The sequence below is a fragment of the Neoarius graeffei genome, chromosome 4 (assembly GCF_027579695.1).
Source record: "Neoarius graeffei isolate fNeoGra1 chromosome 4, fNeoGra1.pri, whole genome shotgun sequence".
Taxonomy (NCBI): Eukaryota; Metazoa; Chordata; class Actinopteri; order Siluriformes; family Ariidae; genus Neoarius; species Neoarius graeffei.
In genome coordinates, this window is record NC_083572.1 from 17,410,853 (window position 1) to 17,432,999 (window position 22,147).

The 22,147-nt window shown below is 41.8% G+C and overlaps 1 protein-coding gene across 2 annotated transcripts in view; it reads left to right on the forward strand.

The window, feature by feature from the left end:
- acox1 (acyl-CoA oxidase 1, palmitoyl) overlaps window positions 1–22,147 on the forward strand; it is a 98,834-nt gene that overhangs the window by 38,288 nt on the left and 38,399 nt on the right. The window contains exons 3-6 of one of the 2 annotated variants that reach the window (XM_060918952.1): window positions 3,869–4,029; window positions 13,315–13,422; window positions 14,181–14,300; window positions 20,663–20,778. In XM_060918952.1, the coding sequence (XP_060774935.1) occupies window positions 3,869–4,029; window positions 13,315–13,422; window positions 14,181–14,300; window positions 20,663–20,778 (505 nt within the window). Of the gene's footprint in view, window positions 1–3,868; window positions 4,030–9,761; window positions 9,923–13,314; window positions 13,423–14,180; window positions 14,301–20,662; window positions 20,779–22,147 lie in introns of both variants that reach the window. The other variant, XM_060918953.1, reaches the window with a different exon arrangement.

The window sequence follows — 22,147 nt, forward strand, 5'->3', positions numbered from 1 at the left end:
TTGGAGATCAGATCACACAAGACATGAGTTAAATGACTCATTTTAAGGATTTAAGTAGGGGATTTAAAAGCAGTGCCAGCGGGACTTCGTGGCTCAGGTGGGTAAGGCGCCACACCATAAATCCGGGGACCCGGGTTCGATTCCGACCTGCGGTCATTTTCCGAGCCCTCCCTGTTTTTCTCCTGCTCATTAAAAGCAGTGCCAGCAAACATAAGTGCAATCAATTCAAGTAATAGTTAAGAAATAAAGGGTTTACAAAACAAGTTGGAGAATTCATTTTAAAAATTTTAGTAAGCTTTCTTGTTTTTTTGCCATTTTTTCCACAGCGCAAGCTAACGGCTACAAAAAACCCGGTGTTCTATTGAGCGGAAGTATACACCCCATGCGCCTCCCTCTTCCCCTTCCGCATAGATTTTGTGGATGTCATAGGAGAGAAATCAACAACAGATATCAAAATCAAAACCGAACACTAAACAAATTTTTATTTACTTATTTAATTTATCGTTTGATTTTTTTTTTCCCTTTGTGATGGTCACGGAGGTGATCTGACCCATTTAAATAGCTGCCGGAACACCGAATGAAATGAAAATAGCTGCCGGATCCGACAACGGAGGTTACCGATCTTGTTCCATCATGTTCCGGCTCAAATTAAGCCCTGATTTTAGGCCTATAGGCTATTGAATAACTTGATGTTACGGTACATATTCAGCCAGTTTTCCTCTGGGCTATTATAAATGATTTTGTTTTGCATTTTTAAAAATAACTCTCCTTCCAAGATGAACTTTATTCTTCATCTCTGATGTTATGGTGTTAATGGTCTGAATAACATTTAATGTTTTTATCTGATATGACGTTAACTGGCAGGCGCACTTTCTGCCTGTTTTTTTTTTTTTTTTTTTTTTCTTTTTCTCTGAGCGGTGGTTTTTGTTTTTTTTTTTTTTTTCACTAGACGGTTTACTTGACCTCTGATTTGATGAAATAAAATTCGACAAAAATGAAGAATGACACTCCTCGATGATTACTACAGCTTTAATAACAAAGATGAAAGAGCCATGGGGCGATAATAAGCCCTACTGGTAAAAATATTCTAAAAGCAAACTGATTAATGCATCAGTAATAGGCTACTAATATTAGTTATAGGGCGGCACGGTGGTGTAGTGGTTAGCGCTGTCGCCTCACAGCAAGAAGGTCCGGGTTCGAGCCCCGTGGCCGGCGAGGGCCTTTCTGTGCGGAGTTTGCATGTTCTCCCCGTGTCCACGTGGGTTTCCTCTGGGTGCTCCGGTTTCCCCCACAGTCCAAAGACATGCAGGTTAGGTTAACTGGTGACTCTAAATTGACCATAGGTGTGAATGGTTGTCTGTGTCTATGTGTCAGCCCTGTGATGACCTGGCGACTTGTCCAGGGTGTACCCCGCCTTTCACCCGTAGTCAGCTGGGATAGGCTCCAGCTCGCCTGCGACCCTGTAGAACAGGATAAAGCGGGTACAGATAATGAGATATTAGTTATAATAATAATATAGGCTATTAGTAATAACGATAGTGATAGTATTAAAGATAGTAGTAGATATTTAAAATAATCAGACTAGGCTACTTGCAGGGCAAAGGGCGCATTATCACTGCTCAGCTGTTCGTTTATTAAATAAACAATGCAGTCGCGCAGTAACCACATGCCGCTTATCAGAATCACAGATTCTATGGATAGAATAACCCTTCAAAAAAGTGCAACTTATAGTCCGGTGCGACGTATATATGTTTTGTTTGGGGTTTTTTTTTCGTCTTCATAATGCATTTTTTGGCTGATGCGACTTAAACTCCAGAGCGACGTATAGTCCGGAAAATACGGTAGTTCATGGTGCAAAAAACTAAACATTCCAGGCGCTTGCATTTGTGTGGTTTGCCACAAAAAATAATATACGGAAGCAATGGAAAGAGAGTGCAATAAATTGAATATATTAATCCATTAATTAATTGATAAGTTATCAGTTCTAAGTTAACCATTCTCAGAATTTCATCGAAATCCACCCGTAACCCCATACCCCCCCCCCCCCCCCGTAAATTTTCAGTCAAATAATTTTTTTTTTTGCTTTAATCCATGGTTTGGAGGCATAGTATGTAGTGGCCAAAAGAATAGCAAAACTGGGTAAACCGCATACAATTGCCGAGACTCTCATTTTGCCGGCCGCACAAGACGTGCAGAATAATGATAGGAGATAGTGCAGCAGCCAAACTCTGTGCAGTACCACTGTCCAATGACACAGTCGTTAGGAGGATTTCAGACATGTCTAATGACGACAGAGAGCAACTCATAGAGTTCATAAAACAGTCCTTACTAGGCGCTGCAGCTGGACGAATCCACTGATATTGCTGGGCAGGCACAGCTCCTCGCCTATGTCAGGTATCTGCGTGGCAAGGCAATTGAGGAGGATGTCCTGTTTTGCCGGCCTCTTCAGTCGCACACTACAGGAGAAGCCATCTTCAATGTCCTTGATATTTTTATCTGTGAAAATGGTTTGGCTTGGGACCGATGCGTTGGCCTATGCACGGATGGTGCACAGGCAATGACGGGCCGCGAGCGTGGCCTAGTTGCTCGTGTTCAGCAAGTAGCTCCACTTGTGAAATGGACACATTGTATGGTCCATTGCGAAGCATTAGCTGCTAAAAAAAATGCCGGTTCTCTTTGACTCCATGCTGAACCAATCCGTGAAAATGACAAATCTAATCAAATCACGGCCGCTAAACTCTCGCTTGTTTGGGGTCCTCTGCCAGGAGATGGGGTCAGGGCACGAACAGCTGCTTCTGCACACTGAAGTTCGCTGGCTCTCCAGGGGGCGGGTGTTGCAGCGGTTGTGTGAGCTGCGAGAGGAGGTGAAGTGTTTTTTGACAGAAATCAAATCAGATCTGGCGAAGCATCTGGATGACACTATGTGGCTTGCGTCTCTGTCCTATTTGGTCGATATATTTGACCGTTTGAATGGCCTCAACCTGTCTCTGCAAGGCCGCGAAACTCATATTTTGCTTCTCGCAGACAGAGTGGACGCCTTCACACAAAAAATTGACCTCTGGCATGGCCGCATCAGTCGAGGGAACTGCGACATGTTCCCCAGCCTTGCAGACTTTATGCAGGCACGTCACACGATTTCTCCTCTCTATTTCAATCAGCGTCTGAGCACCTGTCTGCAATGAGAAGAATTTGCGACGTACTTTAAAGAGGATTATTGCGCTTTTGTGTGGGTTAACAGATGTATCGTAGGAGGGTGTAGCAACACCAATCTTGATGGGATTAGTACTCCATTGTTTTCCAAAAGACCGGACAATGAGAGAGAAACGGGAGCGCTTGGTCTACACAGGCTGTGCACTGAAACCGCGCAAGCTCGCGCAGCCTGCTGGCGCTTCCGCAGGTGACGTCACGAATCTGGCTCCAGACTCCCTTGGGATTTTTCCAGACGCGTTTTATTTTTTTTCTGCTGTAGACAGATGGCCTTGTGCAAAATTACTCTTCTGGATGAGTGTGTAAAGGGACATACTTTCATATAAAAAAACCACGAAATTGGTCCAGAATATGCACTTTAAGCTGAAAACAAGTCCTGACCCTCAGCCCTATCGAAAATATGTGGACTAGGATTTAAGTGCCAAGAAACGCACACATTTTAATCGAACTCTAGCAATTCTATCAAGAAGAGAGGTCAAATATCCAAAACACCACCCTCCCCCCTCCAAAAAAAAAAGACCAAATTCTTGTTTGTTTGGGGTTTTTTCGATGAAATGTCTATGTTGTACAAGTATTCTGCCACAGAAAAAAAGAAAGTTGAAAGAAACATCAAGATCAAGAACATGTGTAGTGTGGCTAAGGTGTATGTGCATTCCTGCAGAGTGGCACGAAAAACATACCACGAGGCTGTCGGTCTCCATTATGTGATGTTCATCCCTGCGCTGTCCGGCCAGGGCACCCCTGAGCAGTGTGACAAATGGCTGGCGCTGGCCGATTCATTAAAGGTGGTTGGCACATACGCTCAGACTGAGCTGGGGCACGGTCAGTCATTCTCACTTATGGGATATGTGCATTCAGATCCACAAGGTGACACGAGTCTACTATCAGAACCTGGTCTAATTTCATCAAAATTAATAAGTTAGTTAATATCGTTGAAAAATATATATATTTTTCTATTTGTCGTGACAGTCATTATTTTATTAAAGTAGTAACATGTAACAACATTTTCTTTAATTCAACACTCTTGTATTAGTGGGAAATTTGTTAATAAACCTATATGGTCTCATACATACTGTATTGTGTATCATCGAAATGTTGAATTGTGGTGATATTTTTGTCTTAGTGCGCACCCTTACTCCTAAGTCAGTTTAAAGAAAACCTATCTGGATAGATGGACGTGATGGTGCATAATGTGCTAAATCCATCGGACGAACCAAATCGGCCCAATAACAGCACATGGTATCCAATTGGTGCACCTCTAATATTGGCAGTATTTTATTTAGGAAACGCGGTTGTATGCAGAAGTTTAGGGACCCATTGCCACATGACACATTTTCTTGATTTAAACACAATCTCTACAGCAAACCATTTTAAAAAGTCAAATTTAAGCTATTGCAGGGCTCGAAATTCGCGGTGGTCCGGTTGCCCGAGGCGACTTAATTTGTCATTTGGCGGGTAATTCCTGTCACTAGCCAGCCCGGCTGGCTAGTTGAAAATAAAAAATATACAGTGGGGCAAAAAAGTATTTAGTCAGCCACCAATTGTGCAAGTTCTCCCACTTAAAAAGATGAGAGGCCTGTAATTTTCATCATAGGTACACTTCAACTATGAGAGACAGAATGGGGGGAAAGAATCCAGGAAATCACATTGTAGGATTTTTAATGAATTAATTGGTAAATTCCTTGGTAAAATAAGTATTTGGTCACCTACAAACAAGCAAGATTTCTGGCTCTCACAGACCTGTAACAACTTCTTTAAGAGGCTCCTCTGTCCTCCACTCGTTACCTGTATTAATGCCACCTGTTTGAACTCATTATCAGTATAAAAGACACCTGTCCACAACCTCAAACAGTCACACTCCAAACTCCACTATGGCCAAGACCAAAGAGCTGTCAAAGGATACCAGAAACAAACTTGTAGACCTGCACCAGGCTGGGAAGACTGAATCTGCAATAGGTAAGCAGCTTGGTGTGAAGAAATCAACTGTGGGAGCAATTATTAGAAAATGGAAGACATACAAGACCACTGATAATCTCCCTCGATCTGGGGCTCCACGCAAGATCTCACCCCGTGGGGTCAAAATGATCACAAGAACGGTGAGCAAAAATCCCAGAACCACACGGGGGGACCTAGTGAATGACCTGCAGAGAGCTGGGACCAAAGTAACAAAGGCTACCATCAGTAACACACTACGCCGCCAGGGACTCAAATCCTGCAGTGCCAGACGTGTCCCCCTGCTTAAGCCAGTACATGTCCAGGCCCGTCTGAAGTTTGCTAGAGAGCATTTGGATGATCCAGAAGAGGATTGGGAGAATGTCATATGGTCAGATGAAACCAAAATAGAACTTTTTGGTAAAAACTCAACTTGTCATGTTTGGAGGAGAAAGAATGCTGAGTTGCATCCAAAGAACACCATACCTACTGTGAAGCATGGGGGTGGAAACATCATGCTTTGGGGCTGTTTTTCTGCAAAGGGACCAGGACGACTGATCCGTGTAAAGGAAAGAATGAATGGGGCCATGTATCGTGAGATTTTGAGTGAAAACCTCCTTCCATCAGCAAGGGCATTGAAGGTGAAACGTGGCTGGGTCTTTCAGCATGACAATGATCCCAAACACACCGCCCGGGCAACGAAGGAGTGGCTTCGTAAGAAGCATTTCAAGGTCCTGGAGTGGCCTAGCCAGTCTCCAGATCTCAACCCCATAGAAAATCTTTGGAGGGAGTTGAAAGTCCGTGTTGCCCAGCGACAGCCCCAAAACATCACTGCTCTAGAGGAGATCTGCATGGAGGAATGGGCCAAAATACCAGCAACAGTGTGTGAAAACCTTGTGAAGAGTTACAGAAAACGTTTGACCTCTGTCATTGCCAACAAAGAGTATATAACAAAGTATTGAGATGAACTTTTGTTATTGACCAAATACTTATTTTCCACCATAATTTGCAAATAAATTCTTTAAAAATCAGACAATGTGATTTTCTGGATTTTTTTTCTCATTCTGTCTCTCATAGTTGAGGTATACCTATGATGAAAATTACATGCCTCTCTCATCTTTTTAAGCAGGAGAACTTGCACAATTGGTGACTGACTAAATACTTTTTTGCCCCACTGTATATGAAGCGATGATTCAGACTAGGGCTGTGCGATTTATATCGAATATACTCGATATATCTCCGAAAATTCTGTGCGAAATACATATAATTATTATATCGTAACTATCGAGTATTTTATGGTCATCTGCCGACTTGCGTTTGTTTCATGTTTGTTGCGTTTGTTTAAAACCTTTTCCGGTAGTTTTCTCCCTGTCCCTCAGGCAGTAACGTGAGGGGCTGCTTAAGGGTAAAAAAAAAGTCACACACTTGCCAACCAATCCCGGGCGACATCTCTGTGCTGAAAGGAACTTGCGGGAAGATTTCCTAGTTTCGGTTTACATCGCTGACTCGGTTCGTGCAATCGCTGGTGTTGCGTAGGCTACCGTGTAAGCTCTGTCAATTTCAGTGACAAATTAAAAATGGAAGCGGACGAGTTGGTTCCTAAAAGAACTAGTAAGGGGTCAGTCATTTGGCTTTTTTTTTTTTGGATATCGCGAGGAGGACGTGGAACAGCAAATGACAATTTGTAAAGTGTGCAAAAAAAATCAGTATCAAAATACTCGGGTCTTGAAATAAATGCACATTCGTCACGAACAATGGTAATTACTCTCTTTTGTGTTATTTTTGACAGAAGTAAAATTCATACATGAACAAATTTTGGCGAGTTGATTTTCTGTTTGGCGAGTTACTTTGGAAGGTAACTAGTCTGGCTGGCTGGTGAAAAAAATATATGAATTTCGAGCCCTGTATTGCATAGAACTGTATAATTGGCTAAACTAAAACTGTATTAGTTTATTTAATACCTGGTGAAATAAGCACAAGTCCTGGTAGTTGACTCGCATCTGGCTCATTGCAGTCCAAAGTAAATAGTTTCACTGTTGTCTTGCCTTGACTTCTGAAATCAATCTTGGTGCCCTGCGTGGGTGTTTGACAGCTTTCTAAAAGCATTCTAGCACAGTCACACACTGTTTTGGCAGTTTACATAAGATGTGTATTCGTCTGCTCGAGAGAGAAATATCTCTGGAAATAAATAAAAACTTTGGTCCATAGAATCCATGAAATAATTCTCTTTTTCACTACTTGAGTCAAGGCTTCGATCACCCTCTTTCGTTGCACTCTTCTTTCTTTCTCTGGCTGGTAATGGAATGAGCTTGAAGAGCCTAAGTGCATGGCTATGGGTTTAATTTGCTTTACAACCCCATTTCCGAAAAATTTGGGACACTGTGTTAAACATAACTAAATTAGAGTTTGATTTGCAAATTATGGAAACCCTATATTTCATTGAAAAATGGTACAAGGACAACATATATATATTAAATTTTTTTTGTATTTTGCGCTTCATAATGTACCAAATGTTTTCAGTGGGAGACAGGGCTAGACTGCAGGCAGGCCAGTTTAGCACCTGGACTCTTTTTCACCACGGAGTCGTGCAGTTGTAATACATGCAGAATGCAGTTTGGCATTGTTTTACTGAAATAAGCGAGGCCTTCCCTGAAAACGATGTCCTCTGGATGGCAGCATATTCCTCCGAAACCTGTATACGTCATTCAGCATTTAATGCTGCTTTCCCAGATGTGAACGCTACCCATGCTATGTGCACTAATACACCCCATAGCATCACAAATGCTGGCTTTTAAACTGTTTGTTAACAATAAGCCAGATGGTCCCTCTCCTCTTTCACTCAGAGGACGTGGTGTCCATGATTTCCAAAAAGAATTTCAAATTTCAATTCATCAGACCACAGGACAGTTTTCCACTTCGCCTCAGTCCATCGTAAAAGAGCTCGGGGTCCAGAGAAGGCGGTGGTGTTTCTGGATATTGTTTATATCACAAACTTGCGTTTGTGGGTGCAGTCATGAACTATGTTCACAGACGATGGGTTTTGGAAGAGTTCCTGAGCCCATACAAATTTTTTTTTTTTTCCAAAATCATTTCTGTATTTAATGCAGTGGAGCCTGAGGGCCTGAAGATCACGGACATCAGCGGATGTTGGTTTTCTGCTTTGTCCCTTGCGTACAGAAGTTTCTTCAGATTCTCTGAATCTTTTAGTTTCAGAATCTTTTGAGAGACTCCGCCTCTCTGGGATGCTTTTTTTTTAATACACAAACATGTTACTAATTTACTGCCAATTAACATTTATTTATTTATTTATTTATTCATTTTATTTTATTTTATTTTATTTTTTTTTTAAGTCTCTCAACTTTTCCAGTCTTTTGTTGCCCCTCTTTCATCCATCCATTATCTGTAACCGCTTGTCCTGTGCAGGGTTGCGGGCAAGCTGGAGCCCGTCCCTGCTGACAGGCGGGGTACACCCTGGACAAGTCACGGGGTCATCGCAGGGCTGACACACACAGAGACAACCATTCACATTCACACCTACGGTCAATTTAGAGTCACCAGTTAACCTAACCTGCATGTCTTTTTGGACTGTGGGGGAAACCGGAGCACCCGGAGAAACCCACGGGGAGAACATGCAAACTCCACACAGAAAGGCCCTCGTCGGCCACAGGGCTCGAACCCAAAACCTTCTTGTCATGAGGCGACAGTGTTAACCATTACACCACCATGCCACCTGGCCCGGTTCCATCGTTTTTGAAACATGTTGCTGGCACTAATTGCAAAATGAGCATTTTTTTTCCCCCCTTCACAAAAAAACCAATAAGATTTTTCGGTTTCAGTGTTTATCTTTGTACTATTTTCAAAGAAATATGGGGTTTTCCTGGGTTTTTTTTTTTTTGCAATTTGGAATTGGGGTTATAATAACCTTTCTGCAAAGTTTCTGGCCTCTGTGCTGATTAAAACACTGGAAATGTTCTCTGTGCATGTGTTTAGACAAATGAAACATGATAAATCTACTTGTTTTTGTATTAAATTTCCTCTTACTCTAAGCGTAGTCCATCCGTTAATACAGGTGTGGTGTTGGATTAGCTACAAGGTAAATGTTGCTTATACCGTTTTATATACACACCTTTTTTTTTAAATTGAACTAAATTCCATGTGAATTCAAGCACAGAAACTCTTTAAATATTGCATGTCAAGATCTATGTTGTTCAAATACTGAAACGCTTTTCCTGTGAGGTTTTTTTTTTTTAAATTAATCCTATTGATCCAGGATTGATGATTTCATCCACAATTATGAGAGATAACTCAGTTTTAAAAGCAAAAGTCAGACTTTCCACCTCCTTTAATTCATTTATGTGCATAATAACTTGACTCATTGGTTTAATTCATGTGAATCAGTCATAATGAAGTGTTATGGAAGTGATGGTTAATCAGGACTAAGGTTCAAGATTTGTTTTTCTCTCCATATTTCTTTATCCCTCACTCTAACCATTCATCCTTTTTACCAAACCTGCTTACTCCCATCCTTTCTCTACCCTCCCTCTGCTAATAACCTCCTTTTCCTCTTTAATTCCTGCCTGGCTCACTAAAACTCCCCACCCTGTTTTAACCCGCGGCGCCAGATGTGTGCACAATGGACGCACAGGTCCTTTGGACCTGCACCTGGGGATGTTTCTGACCACGCTGCTAAACCAAGCCTCGCCAACTCAGCTGGACGCCTTCTTCACACCCGCATGGGACCTGGAGATTATTGGCACTTATGCCCAGACAGAGCTCGGGCACGGTAAACAACCTGGCAATGCACAAAGAAAATCTGCTTTACATTTACGAGGATAAGGTATGTAAATGTAAAGCACTTTTTCCGGTGCAGAGACCATTTCTCAACCTAACGCTTGCATGTTTTGTGTCTTTGAATTCATATTGGTGTGAATTCTGTATGCCTGAAAATAATCAGCTCATGTCCAGGATCTAATGTTTCACCCATAACACTCTTACATCTCCTTATATCTCCTCTTCCGAGTTTTCATGTTTATAAATCGTCCTCTCAGAGCAGGCGGCGGCTTCTTTTTATTTATTTATTATTATTATTTTTTTAATTAGACTGCATTACAGCTGTCAAACATCTGGTTTAAATAACTTAATACAGCCCCAAATCAGAAAAAGGTGGGACAATCTGTTGAAATTAAAACTGAAAAGTGATTTGTAAATAACCTTTGACTTGTATTGCACTCTAAACTATATAACAGCACGTTTATTTGATGTTTTACCTCACAACACTTAAAAGATGTTTATGGACCGAAGACACCGTGTTTCAGGTGTTATTGTGTCCCTTTCTTCCTGCAAACAGGCCTTAAGGTGTGTTACAGTATAGGGTTGTCGTGATAGTTTTCATTTCAAAATTCTCCACACGTTCTCTATTGAGGACCGAGAGGACAGGCACCCTCTTCTTCCACAGCCATGCCTTTGTAATGTGTGCAGAATGTGGTTTTACATTGTCTTGTTGAAATATTCCTGGAAAAGACGTCGCCTTGAAGGCAGAATATGTTGCTCCAAAATCTCCGTGTACTGTTCTGCATTAACACGCCATCACAGAAGTGCAAGTTACCTTTGCCAAAGGCACTGACACAACCCCGTACCATGACAGACCCTGGCTTTTGGACTTGTTGCTGGTAACAGTCTGGATGATCCTTTTTGTCTTTGGTCTGGAGCACACGGCATCCATTTCCTTCAAAAAAGATGCGGAATGCTGATTCGTCTGACCACTGTGTGAGGGTCCATCCCAGATGCCTCCGAGCCCAGAGAAGTCCGTGGTGTTTCTGGACACAGTGAACATAAAGCTTTCTTTTTAAATAGTAAAAGTTTTAACTGACATCTGTAGATGTAACTCAGTATTGCAGTGCTTGATAAAGGTTTGTCAAAGTAATCCCTCACCCATGTCGTTATATCAGCTATAGACCCTTTTCAGTCACGTGACCTTCGTAAACGCGACCACCATTTTGGACATGTAGCGGACTTCGAATCTCGAATTGGTTTGAATGCGAGGAAGGCGACAAACGGAGAACATACAAGAAAAAGGAGCGAGATGCAGAAAACACCTTCGCTATCCAGTGACGTAGGGCATTTACAGGGCGAGCGGAGGGAGAGGTATTTTCAAAAATTGAGGTTAGCAGGCTTAGAGAGCGACGTTTACCATCACACTGCCCTGGCGCTGTGTACAGTTTACCTTCTATGGTTTGTGCACTCACTATTTGCCATTACTTTCTCCAACCGTTGTTACAGATTACAGGGAACGGCCTGGATTTAAGAGACAAATACATGTTCCTCTTGTTTTGAACACTTATTTGTAGGCAGTGCTTAATTTGTAAAGTGGGAGGTCCTGGAGCGCAGAGGATGAGCGGCTCCGGTGCGGAAAAAAAGAGGGGGGCGCGGCACTGCGCTTCTGGGCATGTTTTGTAATAACACTGCAAATTAAGTTCATCTGCAGATATTTTGTGCATGTCGTTTCATGAGAGAAATCACCAACAAGACAGATATCAAAATCAGACATTAACACTAAATAAACTTGCATTTTTTTAATTTAATTATTTGTTTGTTTGTTTTTTTGTTACATAGTCAAAAGAGGTGTCGGATCACCGGATCCAGTGTAAATAGCTGCCGGAGCCAACGCCCGAGATTCCGGAGCGCGCTCCGGCTTGCTCCCCCTCAAATTAAGCGCTGTTTGTAGGACACTGCCTCTGATCTGTCCTACAGTCTACCAACAGCAAAGGAACACAACGCTAGCTAATGTCGTTAGCTAATAGCTACTACAGAAGAACAAAGAGGTTACAATGGGTTATTTTAGCCTATTTGGTTACACACTCGCCGCCACAGAATGTTAACAGCAATGTAATGCCTTTTCTGGCTAATTTTATTCGTCTTACCTCCAACAAAGTGATCACTGCACAAGCGCTGGTATGCCGAGGGCTGCCAATCTTTCCTGTTTATGGCCGCTATCCATCTTCTCCGTCGGTCAGCATCTACCGGGATCCGATAAAATGATAACCCTTGCCTTGTTTGTTGATGGTTACTACATCCAGGTGCACAACAATATAGTGGCATGATGAAAGTCTTGCTGAAAATAAACACTTTCTTTGCTGCCGTTCCTCAATGCTGGCTGTGGTAAACTACTGGTAGTACATGTCCAAAATGGCGGCCGCGTTTGTCGTGACATCACGTGAAAAGGGTCCATAGACGAATGACTGTTCTTGATGGCGATCACAAGTGTTCAGCTTAGGCTTGTGCCCTTGCCCTTTACGCACCGAAATTCCTCCAGATTTCTTGAATTGTTTCATGATGTTATGCACCGTAGAGGGTGAAAAATCCAAATCCCTTCCTATCTTTCTTTGAGATCCCCGGCCCATCCTTGCTCCTCAAAGACTAGGCCTTTCCTGGATACTGATTTTTGTACCAAATCATGATTACAGTCACCTGTTGACATCACCTGCTTCAAATCGCATCATTATTTTAATTGTTTCCTTAATTCCGTACTCACCGTAAATGTCCCAACTTAATTGTTTCCTTAATTCCTTACTCACCCCGTCCCAACTTTTTTTGGAATGTGTTGCAGGCCTGAAACATAGGAATAGATGTATATTAACAAATGAAATGAAGTTGACCAGAAAAAAAAGAAAAGAAATATATCGAGTGTATACTGTCTGCAAATTTATAAAGGAAGTTTATAAATCACTTTTTTTTTTTTAAATTTGCATTTTCCATACCGTCCCAACTTTTTCTGATTTTGAGGTTGTCGATAAAAATGAGGGGAAGAAAAGAAACCTTTTGAATGAATTTCTTTTTTTTTCTAAATTGCTCCAAATGTCGTCAGTCAGTCACATGGGTATGAGTTATGACACGTCTCTCGGCTGATTTTAACTACATTTGGGTTGAAGGCTTTTCTTTTTTTTTTTGGCTGAACTGTCACTTTTTTTAAAATTCTTTCTCCCCTTTGTTCGTTGTCCTGTTTAAACTTTGGGCTGCAAGCTAGATGTTCACCTTCCCTGTTTCTTGTCCACAGTAATTTTGTGTGTTGAAGCTTCATGTTCAGTTACACTGCTTTTTGTTTTGTATTCACTCGTATCCTATCCTGATGTGTCTGTGTGTGTACATACGTGTATGTATTCTCTGCGTGCGCTTCAGGAACGCACATCCGTGCACTTGAGACCACAGCGACCTATGACCCCTCCACACAGGAGTTTGTCCTGAACAGCCCGACGGTCACTTCTATCAAGTGGTGGGCAGGAGGACGTGAGTGACCTTTGTTTAACCTCCACAATAATACAAGTGTGCTGTAGTTTCTTACCATTTCATGATCTGTTTAGAATGTTTAGAAAAATTCACTGTATGACAGTTGTATTAAAAAAAATGACATTGAAGACAGTCCAATAATATAATTTGAAATCTACCACAAATGGATTTTTTTATTTATTTATTTATTTTGCACATAGACTTTAGCCACTCAAAGTAAGGCTTACTCAAATGCATGCACTTTTTTGAATGAGTTAGTCAAATTTTAAATTTAATTTCATGCGATTTTGAATTTACTTGGCCGTACAATACATAGTTTCGTCTCCTAATTCTGTATTTCGTGATCTGTAAATAAGACCCACATCTGTGTTTTTATGGTTTACAATTAAATGTCTCCGTTCTTTTAAAAGAATGTGCGAGGAAATGACTTGCTGATGAGAAAAGAAGGCTATTGTAACTTCTAACTCAAATAACCACTCTGTACAACCGTGGTGAGCAGAAAAGCATTACGGAATGCATTGCATGCTGAATCTTCAGGCTGATGGGCTGCAACAGTAGCATCACGTTCCACTCCTGTCAACCAAGAACTGGATTTTGAGGCTACACTGGGTACAGACTCGCCAAACCTGGGCTGTTGAAGATGGGAAAAGGACCACACCCAATTTTTCCAATATTCAGCCATGCAGTTTGTCAGTTTTTGCCTGTTCTTGTGTTATAAAGAAGAATTAAGTATGCAGTGTTAATGTGTTTGTCTGCAGTGGGTAAGTCATCGAACCACGCCATTGTGTTGGCCCAGCTGTACACGCAGGGCAAGTGTCACGGCCTCCACGCCTTCATTGTCCCTATACGGTGCATGAAAACCCACCAGCCTCTGCCAGGTATGTTTGTGTTCTATTCCTATGTCCTGACAGCTATTTGAAACCAAAATATTTCTGATAAAATGCACCAATGTTAAAGAATCAGTTTGTATTTTTAGAGCTGTCTGTAAACTGAACTTAAATGATAAGCCTCCCTTTTCTTTCTAACTGACCCTGCTATTCTGTTTAATAAAAAAAAAAAAAACCCAGATATACTGTATGAACAACTTGGTCTCATTTGGGGTGGAGTTATTTCAGGGCCAGAAAAATATGAAGAGAATCCATAAAAGAGCCAACTAACAAAAGATAACCTGCCTAGCAGAATTATCAAACTAGAGTTGTTTAGAAGGTTCTTTTAAAATTATTTAAAGTGTACGTGTAGTGAATTTTAATTACTAGCTATTTCAAAATATCACGCATGATACCAGTGGTTCTGTCATGTAACGTTCGTCATAAGCTCTTGTCAAGTACACGCGAGTTTTAAGTCACTGCTCCGACAGTCAGGCATGGTCAGCGACATGTTGCCTCCTTCACGGGCAACAAGTTTTACCTCCAAATAGCCCAAACTATAGCCCAAATATATCCCTGCATTCCCTAATGGGATGTCGGACAGATTTTATCCTGTTTACGGTGGGCGTTCCCACCACGAAAGAAAAACCAATCAAAACCGAAAGAGTGAAAGTGATTATCAAGCCGTTACCATCCCAGTGTCCGAAATCACTCACTCGTTCACTACTCCCTATATAGGGAATTACTATACAGGGGACTATATAGTGAGCTCATTGGTAAAATGAAAAAACGATTTCAGACACTAGTCCGTCGCGCTGGTATTTACGTCATTACTGTTGCACATTTAAAACGTGCCAGATCAGCCGGCTAGTGGGTTTTTAAAATAATAAAACGCATGCATGTATTTTTGTGATAAATCCATATTACTGAGTGCATTTCCTACATTAATCAATACAAAGTACCGGCATCTTTCAGTTCTTTTAAATCAAGGCTGAATACTTTCTTCTTTGCCACTGCCTTTTATTAAATCAAATTTGAGACTTTTAATTTGATTACTTTCAGCGCGACCGCAATGCATGATGGGATATATTGCTTTGGTTAGTGACCATTGGTTGTACACTACTTTTCGTGATGTATTGTGGGATACTTTTGAGTGCACTATATAGGGTGTAAATACCAAGGTTTACTAAGGTTTCGGACAGCACTACAAAATGGCGTCCTCACTATATAGTGCCCTATATAGTGAGTAGGGAGCGATTTCGGACACAGGGCATGTGAACTTTTTTTTTTTTTAATGAATGCGGAGGTGTGCGCCAGTGTGACCGAGTAAGGTGACAAGTTTTGTTTCATCTAATTTAGGTAATTTTAAAACTACAATATTATTTGGCATTATATGTTTATCATGCTTGTATGATAAACTCGCAAAGGTATTTCTCTCAATACTCATTCTAAACCTGTCGAGCTTCGCCGGCGAAGCTCTCGAACCCTGAGTACAACCAAATCTACTTGCACATAATGCCATGAAATAATAGATATGCGCCATAAAGATCTATTAGAAGTATTAGAGCTCTATTTATTCAACGTGTTCTGAAGTTACTTGACTGGAAACTGGGAATCTCGACCCATAAACACTGCTTGTTTACTCGCACCCGATAACCCGGAATCAACGACGGTACACCACTTCCGGCTGCTCCACGTGGGTCTGCCTGTGTGGGTAATTCACGGAATACAATTGTACGCAAAAGTGCTTTTACGGTGGTTTTTTTTTTTTTTTTTTTGACTGAATGTGTGCGTCTTTTGTCTCTATTGCCGCTTTTCCACTACAAACGCGGCTGAGTCGGGCTGAGCCGTGCCGTGCTGAGTCAGGCTGAGCGGGGCTGTTGGAGTTGCATTTCGACTACAACCACACTGAACCGTGCTGGCTGGAAGTGGGTGGACACATTGGGTGGAGTTAGCGAAAGTGGGTGGACGTCAGGTGATGTCGTTAAGCAGTGCAAACAGTGACATCAGTGAGCTTTTAAGCGGTAGTCTCACAACCCGGATAGTAAACAATAAACATGGAGGACATGGAGTCGTTAGTGTTGCTGGTCTTTGTGCTGTGGCTTGTTGTCACCGACAACGCGGACAGATACTGGCAAGAGCGTATAGATGAGGCGAGGCGCATAAGGCTTCATAATTCTCGTAATTCGTAATTCTTCTTCTTTCGGGTTTGCGGTGTTTACAGATCCCAGCATGCTCGCGGGGCGTGTGTGGGCATGTGAGGACACTCCTCCTCACCAATCAGTGCACAGGGGAGTGTCTCCTCACGCCCCCAGCCTCGCTTCGGCTCGCTTCAGCCCCACTCCAAAACGGTGCGAGTTTTAGGGGCTAAGCAGGGCTGAAGCGAGCTGAGTCGTGCTGGTTTTTGGTAGTCGAAACGCGAGCCGTGTCGGGCTGAAGTGAGCTGAAGCGAGCTGAAGTGAGCTGAAAAAGGGTAGTGGAAAAGGGCCATAAGTAATACATAAAGCACAATTAATGTTGTAAGCATGACCAGTACTGGTATGCTTTTAAAGATCATGAATATCAACAACAAAAACTTAATAAAAATCCAAACTGCATCTTCAAGGTTCCACAGACTTCCATGCACAAAATAAAGCATGTTGTAATGATGAGGCAAAACCTTAAACACTTTTTGACCAAAAATATAAGGGTCTGTCTCAGAAACTGGTCTCTCATTTGGGATATTATGGTTAAAAAATTTTTTTTTCTAATTTTACTTTTTTTTGCATTTACCTAACACTCAATGTTTCTTTTGTCATGTTTAATAAGGATAAAGATAGTATCTTGCTTTATCTGGCCTCCACTGTTTAAAATTTTTTTGATTACAATTCAAATCTCATCTCATTATCTGTAGCCGCTTTATCCTGTTCTACAGGGTCGCAGGCAAGCTGGAGCCTATCCCAGCTGACTACGGGCGAAAGGCGGGGTACACCCTGGACAAGTCGCCAGGTCATCACAGGGCTGACACATAGACACAGACAACCATTCACACTCGCATTCACACCTATGGTCAATTTAGAGTCACCAGTTAACCTAACCTGCATGTCTTTGGACTGTGGGGGAAACCGGAGCACCCGGAGGAAACCCACGCGGACACTGGGAGAACATGCAAACTCCACACAGAAAGGCCCTCGCCGGCCACGGGGCTCGAACCCAGGACCTTCTTGCTGTGAGGCGACAGCGCTAACCACTACACCACCGTGCCGCCTACAATTCAAATGCTTTTGTAAAATTGATTTACATATAAAATAACTACATCGTGAAAAATTAGAGCCCCTCCTTCAGATGAGTGAAAATATTGAATAAAATTTCCTCTTTTTGATTGCTTGGGTTAAAAATGCCAAGTTATGATGACTGAATTGATTATTCACTTAAATATGAATAATATGATACATTTTGGGGGCAGCACGGTGGTGTAGTGGTTAGCCCTGTCGCCTCACAGCAAGAAGGTCCGGGTTCGAGCCCCGGGGCCGGCGAGGGCCTTTCTGTGCGGAGTTTGCATGTTCTCCCCGTGTCCGCGTGGGTTTCCTCCGGGTGCTCCGGTTTCCCCCACAGTCCAAAGACATGCAGGTTAGGTTAACTGGTGACTCTAAATTGACCGTAGGTGTGAATGTGAGTGTGAATGGTTGTCTGTGTCTATGTGTCAGCCCTGTGATGACCTGGCGACTTGTCCAGGGTTTACCCCGCCTTTCGCCCGTAGTCAGCTGGGATAGGCTCCAGCTTGCCTGCGACCCTGTAGAAGGATAAAGCGGCTAGAGATAATGAGATGAGATGATAGTTTGGGTATTTGATATGGCGAAATAGGACACAATGGAAAAATCAAGAACACACCGGAAAGATGAGAATAACGGCGGCGGTAAAAGAACAGCGACTGTACCGGCTGAAGGTCGCGCGGGTCTCTGCTGCGGCGTGCGAGCATCGGGACATCGCTACCGCACTGGACGGAGCGCAAGGCAGGGGCGGGGCAAAATGACTGGCTGTAGATTCTATCAAAAGTTCGATCTAAATTGACCATGGTTGCAAAATATTGGACAAAAATACGCAAACACTACGAATTATGAAAGTAAGATGAAAAAGAAACATTCTGTTGCCTTATACTGCAAGACTAAAACAAAATAAAATAAAACTGTCAAAACTCATCTTTTCAGCGATAACGTCCGAACAGATCACCCGCGTAACAGAAAGACCGCAAATGGAAGCACGATCAACTTCTAACTGTTGGAGTGGAAAATTCCATTCTACACATGCACATTGTTAATGTGTGTCCTTCCCCGCACACAAATAACGCGCTACGGTAAAAAATAGACCACAACTCATTTTATAGCTCAGAAATTCATACAAGACCAGCTACCATCGTAACCTATTCTGTAAGAAACATATTCTATACCTAACATTCAGCTTTCGTTTTAAAAAACAAAATCGCAGATTTATAACTAAATTTTTATATGGTGTAGTGATTTTAAGTTACTACTTTTGGTGAGGTCGTGGCCTTGACCCTGAGGCTTTCCGTTTAGATCAAAACACACGATCGTATTGGTTTTGGGTATGCGGAAAATGGAGTTACGACGGTGATCGAATATTTTATTACGGTTATGATTATTCTGTGCGCGCACCAATCCTTAGTTGTATAACATTACAACTTAAAATACAATTAGTGATAACTGTAGACTTTTCAGTGGACTACAACCTTTTTAAGGGAATGCGATGTAGTCGACCATTTATCATGTCCCAGATCAAGCTGCCCTTTTTCCACAAATTTGCAGAATTTTTGCCAAATTCTGAATAGAATATTCACATCAAAGATTTAGTTTTATGTGTATTATTTTTTTCATCATTTTATTTCAAATTAAAACCAACATCACCATTCAAAACCGTATAGTTTATTGACTGTGTATATTTAGTGGGGTACCCCCACAGTACCCAGTTTCTGAGACAGACCCATATATATAAGGATAAGGACATTATGGTTTTATCTTAAAATAAAGGACTCGTCCTCTAGAGCCTTATCTTTTTAAGGTCTCAGGTTTTTAAGTGGCTTGTTTTTGTACTTACATTATACAGTGACTTTCTGTTTTTTTGATGCAGCTGTCTGTTTATCAGATTGAATTTTTTTTTTTAAGTTTCTGTGGGTTTTTTCCACCACATAAAATTATACATTTAGAATCAGACCATCAACAGAGAAGGAGTGTGTATGTATTTAGCGATATTGTGTCTCAGTCAAAAAAAACCAACAACTTTCTTTTCACATTGAAATAGTTAAGCTCGACTGTATATTGAACCTTGGCTTAAAGCGAGACGGCCTTTTGATTTGATAATCGGTGAAATGTAGTTCCCTCTGAAATTTGGTCATTGTGATGTTTATTTCTGTAATATCTCCCAAAATATCGGGCCATTCTGTGACTGGGAAGTTATTTAATTTGAGGGGATTCCCGAGCAAATAATGTGCAGGAAATCGCTCGCTTCGTGCAGTCAAGCAGACAGAGGAAGTCTGTGTGTGCATGTGCACCGTAGACTGACGGTTACATCATTGTCACTAAACAAACAGCTGATCACACCGAGGTGCTCGCTGACGGCCGATATTTATGAGTTTGGTCCTGCGTTTCCTTTCCTTCGTATATAACATAACGTCTTTTCTTCTCGCTTTCCGTTACTGTCGTCAGTCTTTCACGTTTCATTCGCACGCTCGCGTCCTCCATTTTTCTCTCCTGTTTCAAATTTGTATCCCACAATGCCTTGTGCAAACGGGGAAAGCCCACCATGTGATGCATGATGTAGTATCTTGAATAGCGTCATGGTGAAGCAGGAAAAAAATTGCGGAGAATTTAGGGCCATGCGGCTCTAAATTCATTCATTGTTCTATTAGGGGGAAAAAAAACTAATAAAATTGGAAGTCTGTGATTCGAATTCAGTAGCTTTCGGGCTACTAAACAAAAATAACTGGGTGCCGGGGAAAATTCTTTTTATGATCTGCACTTGAAAAATCTGAAAGGCAGTCTAGCTTTAATTGTAATGTGCCTATTTAGTCTGTTTGTGGTAGGTGTGAAACACCAGTGAGTGTGGATTTTTATTTATTTTTGGCTTACATAAAATAAAAAAAGATTAAGATCAGGAGGCTTCAAACACAAACTGAAAATGAACTATCCCAACTATTGGACAGTGACATTTTGGTTTTAGATACTGTACCTCAAAATAGTCCATGTCCATTAAAATGTCTGTTAAATTATGATTTTATACAACCAAGTACATGTTGGGTTCCCCCCCCCCTTTTAAACAGAATTTTCAGGCTGTGAATATTCACTATTCTATGTGATATTTTGAATCCACCATGTGTTCAGGCGTGCTTGTCGGTGACATTGGTCCCAAATTCGGCTTTGACGAGGTGGATAACGGTTTTCTGAAGCTGGACAACATTCGGATCCCGCGTGAGAATATGCTGATGAAGTACGCCAAGGTGAGCAGCACGTCAGTTACAGTGTACGGGTGGGTGCTGGAAGAGGATGGTCACCTACAGGACCCCTCCCCGTGGCTCCTATTACAGAGCATTTGGACCTGAACGAACAGTTGCAGTGGATATAAAGTGTACACACCCTGTTAAAATGATCAGTTTTTCTGATGTAAAAAAAAAATGAGACCACGATGAATAATTTCAAAACTTTTCCCACCTTTAATGTGACCTATAACCTGTACCAACTGAAAAACAAATCTGTTCGGGGGAAAAAAATTAAAAACGTACAATAAGCTGGTTCGATAAGTGTGCACACCCTTAAACTAATACTTTGTTGTTGAAGCACCTTTTGATTTAATTACAGCATTCAGTCTTTTTGGGTCGGAGTCTATCAGCCTGCCACATCCAGGCTTTGCAATATTTGTGCACTCTTCCTTGCAAAAGCGTTCCAAATCAGTCAGATTGCGAGGGCATCTCTTGTGCACAGCCCTCTTCAGGTCACCCCACAGATTTTCAACTGGATTTAGGTCTGGGCTCTGGCTGGGCCGTTCCAAAACTTTTTTTTGGGATCATTATCATGCTGAAAGATGAAATTCATCTTCAGCTTTCTAGCAGACACGTGAAGGTTTTGGGCCAAAATTGACTGGTATTTAGAACTGTTCAGAATTCCCTCCACCTCGACTAAAGCCCCTGTTCCAGCTGAAGAAAAACAACCCCAAAACATGATGCTGCCACCACCGTGCTTCACCGTGGGTATGGTGTTCTTTTGGTGATGTGCAGTGTTTGTTTTTGTGCCAAACATACCTTTTGGAATTGTGGCCAAAAAAGTTCAACCTTGGTTTCATCAGACCATAACACATTTTCCCACATGCTTTTGGGAGAGTTGATGTAATTTTTTTTTTTGCAAAATTTAGCCAGGCCTGGATGTTTTCTTTGTAAGAAAAGGCTTCCGTCTTGTGACCCTACCTCATCGTCCAGACATGTGGAGAATACGGGAGATTGCTGTCACATGTAGTACACAACCAGTACTGTCAGAAATTCCTGCAGCTCCTTCAGTGTTGCTGTAGGCCTCTTGGCAGCCTCCCTGACCAGTTTTCGTCTTGTCTTTTCATCAATTTTGGAGGGACGTCCAGTTCTCGGTAATGTCACTGTTGTCCCATATTTTCTCCACTTCTTGATGACTGTCTTCACTGTGCTCCATGGTATATCTAATGCCGTGGAAATGTTTTTGTCCCCTTCTCCTGACTGATACCTTTCAACAATGAGATCCCTTTGATGCTTTGTAAGCTCTCTGTGAACCCTGGCTTTTGCTGGAGGATGCAACTGAGTAAATGTCTGAACTTTATTCGGGGTTAATCAGGGTCATTTTAATTGA